General features: G+C 41.9%; 1 protein-coding gene across 2 annotated transcripts in view; it reads left to right on the forward strand.

Moving 5' to 3' along the window:
- CC2D2B (coiled-coil and C2 domain containing 2B) overlaps positions 1-5,469 on the forward strand; it is a gene marked incomplete at both ends in the record, with an annotated part of 28,548 nt that extends 23,079 nt beyond the window's left edge. The window contains 3 exons of one of the 2 annotated variants that reach the window (XM_080695072.1): positions 1,076-1,134; positions 2,727-2,904; positions 5,281-5,469. In XM_080695072.1, the coding sequence (XP_080551198.1) occupies positions 1,076-1,134; positions 2,727-2,904; positions 5,281-5,469 (426 nt within the window). The remainder of the gene's footprint in view (positions 1-1,075; positions 1,135-2,726; positions 2,905-5,280) is intronic. The other variant, XM_080695073.1, reaches the window with a different exon arrangement.
- Between the last annotated feature and the right edge of the window lie 531 nt (positions 5,470-6,000).

Raw genomic sequence — 6,000 nt, forward strand, 5'->3', positions numbered from 1 at the left:
TCAATAGTATCTCAGACCCCACTACTCCTTTACTGGGTTGTATCACAGAGTCTCCGACCCAGAGAGTCGATAGAGGCTGCTTTAGACTATGGGGGGGGTGCCAGGTTGCACGTTCTCCTATGGTGTGATATCTCTGCCACTGCCACTCCCCCACTGGGTCAAGTCCCAGGGAGTACAGTACTGGGATTTCTCCTCTGTGGCCCGCAATTTGACTCACTGTTCTTGAGTATGCAGATGTAGCTGTACTGGACTTGGTGAATTCGCTCCTGCTGCCGCCGGTGGCAATATGGTGCCGCTGCTATGCCCTCGGCCGTGAGGCTGGCGTATTTCTTCTTGGTTTTGAGTTCCACTCTGAATCCCTGCAGCGTGTGCTGAGCTCAGCCACTGGGAGCTTTAGATGCTCTCTGCGCCTAGAAATCCCGCCTGGCTGTTCTGCAGCAGCTCACCTCGGCTTGCTGTAGCTGTCCAGCGAACTTGCCGCTGCCGCCAGCAGTATGGCGCTGCTGCCGCGTCCTCGGGCGTGAGGCTGGTGTATCTCCTCTGTGGCTCTGAGCTCTGTTCTCAGTCTGCTTTCTCTCTGGAGCCTGGTGATTTTTTTGTTTCTCTGGTGATGGTTCTTTCTGGCTATGAAAGGCGCTGATTTTGTGGTAATGGAGATTGGTTGTTAGCGGGGCTCTTAAGCCCCGCTTTTCTCCATCATTCCTGTTTTATAGAGGCAGTAACTGAGACTCGGTCTTTGACCTCACCAAAGCTGCAGTATATGGAAGGGAATAGTACAGCTGCCAAAGATTTTTTGACAAAATTAGAAACATGTCAAATGCCTGCTTAAGTAAATGAATGGGGATGGTATGTCAGTCTGACCCACAGAAAATATCTTTTTTTGTAAATCTGTCCTATCTCATGCTCTATTGAAGCAGTGTTTAAATCAAAGGAAATACTGTGATGTACATTTTACTTAAGGTAAAACTGAGTATTTTTGCCATGAGTGACTGGTTTGGGTCCCCTACCACAAGCACTATTGTATGAAGATTATCTCTCTAGAATCTTCCCTAACTTTAAATCTTCTGTATTTCAGCCTGAAGAAATCATATATTGTGATACTAATAAAAGCATGGTAGAGGATCTAAAGAACAGGTACCATGTTCTCTTGTTTAATCTCTTGTTTAGTCACTTTTCAGTCCTCTAACCCAGCCTTTCAAGATTCCTGTTAGAATCAATAACCAGAGCATGAAAAGGAAAGTTATAATGGTTAGTTCCACTGAACCACCTGTTTCTTGGTACAGACTTGGAAGAGTTATCCCTTTTATCACCCAGGACCCCTTGAAATAACAGTCTAAGTTAACTCAGGAAAACATTGTGAACCACTATTGGAAAGTTCTCAACACAGATACCTGTTGAGCTAAAGGTAACAATCACACAATAGCTAACATTGCTTGAAAGAACATAAAGGTAAATGGCCTGTGACCTGGGGTGTGGTAAAAACATCCCCGTTATATGAGACAACATTGGCTGCCAGTGCCGGGTCCTTCCGGCTTGCACAAATACTTACCCCTAGGTGTCTTAAGGAGTTGTTCCATCAAGCCTGAAGGCCTTGAAGCAGGCCTCACTCCAATTCCAAATATGTCAAAGGCTTCAGGGTCTGACTGGCCCCAGTGGCTGGCACAGTGACACAGTAGGCTGGCAGGCACACCACCACCAGCCAATCAAAACACAGTGTGCTGCTCCTTCTCACTAGCATACAATCCACTCCACCCCACCCCATCATTCCCACTCCTCATTTCCCAGTTCTTTTTTTTTTTTTTTTTTTTTTTGGTGGTGGTACTGGGGATGGAACCCAGGGGCCTTATACCTCCGGCTACACTTCCCAACCTATTTTATATTTTATTTGGAAAAAGGGTCTCTTAAGCCAACTGAGGCTGGCTTCGAACCTGCGCAATCCTCCTGTCTCTGTCTCCCAAGCGTGGGGATTACAAGCGTGTGCCACCATGCCCGGCCATTTCCCAGTTCTTAACAACAACAAAATGCATCCCAACTTCGAGTCTCATCAGATTTGCTTATAGAACTATTTAAAAATACAGGTTCTGGGGTTTGATGATGTAGCTCCGTGGTAGAGTACTTGTCTACCATGCATGAGGCTCTGGGTTCAATCCCCAGCACCACCACCACACATGCGTGCACACACACACACACACACACACACACACACACACACCATTTGCACTTAAAGAATTAAAAACTGTTAGGCATGCCGGGCATGGTGGTGCACACTTGTAATCCCTGTGCTTGGGAGGCAGAGACAGGAGGATTGCGCAGGTTCAAAGCCAGCATTGCTGGCTTAAGAGACCCTGTTTCCAAATAAAAATATAAAATAGGTCTGGGAGTGTAGCCCAGAGGTAGAAGGGTTTCCAGGAGCCCCAGTACCACCACTAATAATAATAATAATAATAATAATAATAATATTAATAATATTAATAATATAATAATAATAATAAAATAAATAAATAAATAAAAACAGCAGAGGGTGTAGCTCAGAGTTAGACTGCCGTAGCTCTGGGGCCCCGGCTTCATGAATGTGAATGGTGGCAGACAACCCTAGCTAAGGAGGTCTCTTTCCCTCCTAAATCCCAAAAGTATCATTCCTATACTTAAATAATCAAGTGGCAAAACTCTCACTGCACTTACTAAATGAATTGTAATTTGTCACAAAATTATTTTTGTATTCTTAGGATTAAAAGGACTCTAAAGTATAAAATGATGGACTGGAGACCTAAACACCCAACACGTTGGAATCGACAGTGTACTTCTATTTTGCGACAAATCCTTCCAAAGCTGGAACTTGGCACAGGAAGTTTCGTCTCATCTGAAGAACAAAGTGAATTTGAAAGGCTGCTGCAATTTTATTGGGTTTGTATATAATTTAGTGCAGTAATAGCATTTGTTTTATATCTATGTGGTTAATCGCTAAGTAATAGCAACATTAAGTATTTTTGAAATGTCTTTTATCTTGTTCCTGGAAGATAGATAAAACACATTTACTTATATACCAAAAAAAATTGCAAATGTAGCAAATGGTTACTACCAGAAACACATTGCATGGCATTTTCTTGGAATCAGTTGTGCGTTTTATGATGTATGAACTACAAACTTTGGAAAGAGATGCCCAGAAGGAAACCACACTGCAACTGAGAAACTGAAAAAAAAAAAATCTCTTATAATAGATTGGATTCCCTGTTACTGGTTCTGGGAAAAAAGGACTCCAGGGAAGCTCTAATATCTCCCATATGCAAATGACTCCCAAGTTCATACATTCAGACTGGACCTTTCTCCTGATCTCCCCTCTTCTATTTATCGGCCCACTGTCATCTTGGATAGTACAAAAGTATCTCAAACCCAGCAAGTACATAAGCAAACATGTTGAGTATTTGATATTTTGTTAGGATCCTCCTTTTCTTCTACTCTAAACCCAGAATATAGCATCCTTTTAATTCCCAATTCCCTATAAACTAATTCATTGGATTTTTTTAAATCTCAGGCTTCCAAGAGTGGGAATCCTTCACTGTACCAGCCAGGAGACTTAGATGTTTTCTAGGGGAATTTCCCAATAGGAAGAAGTAAAGGATCTCTTTGGAGTTGAGCCTTAGGCTGCCAGGGAGTTATCTGCAGGCGCTATTCATTCATGAAAAAGGAAGAAGTTTTCGTTTTGCTTGGTTTTAATAGAATTAGGTGGTAAACAGATAAGCAAAACATAGTAAAATATAAACCAAGGTTTAAAACATAAGAGTTCCTATGTAAAATTACCTGATTATTTAATAATACATAATAAGCAATAATGTACCTGAGCCAGGACTGAGGGCATACCCTTGTAATCCCAGTACTTGAGAGGCTGAGACAGGAGAATCACAGGTTCACAGCCAGCCTCAGCCATTTAATGAGTCCCTCCACAACTTAGTGAGATCCTGTTTCCAAATAAAAAATAAAATAGGACTGAGGGTATAACTCAGAGGTAGAATCCCCCTGAGTTCAATCCCCAGTGCCAATAATAATAATAATAATAGCAGCAGCAACAACAAACCTGGCCTGAACCCTGCAGCCTATGCTTAAATCCTGGCTTATCCATTCACTACCTTTGATGTGGGGTAGGTTATCTAATATCTCTATACCTTCTACTACACTCTACTAAATACACTCCACTGGATAACAGGGATAAAAACACTTACTTCATTTGTGGTTGTGATGAGGTTTATTTTTTTTTTTTTTTTTTTTTTTTTGGTGGTACTGGGGTTCCTGGAAGCCCTTCTACCTCCGGGCTACACTCCCAGACCTCTTTTTACATTTTATATTTGGAAACAGGGTCTCCTAAGCCAGCGCGCGGGGCTAGCTTCGAACCTGCGCGATCCTCCTGTCTCTGCCTCCCAAGCGCGGGGATTACAAGCGTGCGCCACCACGCCCGGCTTGTGATAAGGTTTAAATACATTAATATCACCATTGTACCCAGAGCCTACTAAGTGCTTACTTACTAAATTCTAACTCTGATTTTTATTCTGTGTCCTAAGTATTGTAGTAGGCACTCGAGTTATGACAATAAACCAGAAAGATATAATCCTATAATTATATCACAATGTCACACAGATTATAGACTAGTAGCTAGATCAGAAAGCCGATAATTAACAGTATATTTTATTAAGTAAGTTAAGGGAAGGACAGGATACTACTGAATCACATTGGAAGAACATGTGACTAGATTTCGGGCTCAGGAAAAGCCTCCTGTGGTAGGCAGCTACGGCTTGAAATGGGTTTGTGGTTGTCATCTGCATCTGCTTATTAAACAATTTTACATAGACCATTTTTCACTGTCACATAGTTGTCCCTTAACAAATATAAATTTAAAAATTGTTGAATAAATTCCTCCCAAATTCTCTTTTAGGTCTCTTATATGCAGGACCAAATGATTTGCACATCAGCAGTTTGCTCTCTAGAGAAGGTGCACATTTGTGGAATGTCAAATGTGTAGGTTCTGACATCAGACAGACCTGGTTTGCTTTTCTCTATCTGTAAAGTGGGTATTATAATAGAACCTACTTCACAGGGTAGTTTGGGGATTAAATGTGTCTATGAAACAATTAGCACCTCTACCTAGAACATAATCCATACCCACAGAAACTATTATAATTTTATAACTATCACTTTTTCAAGGCTTCTGTGGCCTTTTTGCACATAGTAATTCCAGATCACCTCCGTGATTATAGTGTTGGTTTTTGTGTTGCTCTGCCCTTGATCCAGGTCACAGGATTTCCCATCCAGATGCCATACACTGATGTTCAGTCTGTCGTCGATGCTGTGTATCAAACCGGAATTCACTCTGCTGAATGTCCCCAGACAGAATTTGCTTTAGCTGTATACATTCATCCATATCCAAACAATGTATTATCTGTGTGGGTCTATTTGGCTTCCTTAACCCGTTATCAGTGAAGAGGAAGAAGGAAAAAGGAAAAGACAGAAGCCATCAAAACTTTTCTGGTACTATGGTATTTTGCTACCTATCTTCAAGTCTAGCCATGTGCCAAGCCCAGTGTTTAATTCACTTAGAGAACCTAGCACTCCGAAGATTAATCCCCTCCCCCCTGGTCTTTGAGGATGAGTCTAGATGACCTCCTTCACCAGAGACCTCTTCCAGGAGGTCCCTTGGGCAGTCAGGCTATTTGGTGTCTCTGTCTACAGAGCTTATTTTGGGAAAGAAGCAATTCTGGTTTTTCCACTAAGGCCAATTCTTCTTAAATGTGGGCCTCACATTGCTTCTATTAAGATCATCTGGAGGGTTTTGTTGAAAATGCAGATTCTCAGATACCACCCAAGACCTACTGAATCAGAACCTCTGGGAGTGAAGTTTCCAGAACCTCCATGATGCTAAACAAGCTCCCCAGGTGATTCTAAGAGTGAAAACCCAGCTTTACAGAATGTTGTCATGACGTAAGTAAAGCTGGTACATTTGATGCTATTTCT

Source organism: Muscardinus avellanarius (genome assembly GCF_963383645.1).
Source record: "Muscardinus avellanarius genome assembly, chromosome: 4".
Lineage (NCBI taxonomy): Eukaryota > Metazoa > Chordata > Mammalia > Rodentia > Gliridae > Muscardinus > Muscardinus avellanarius.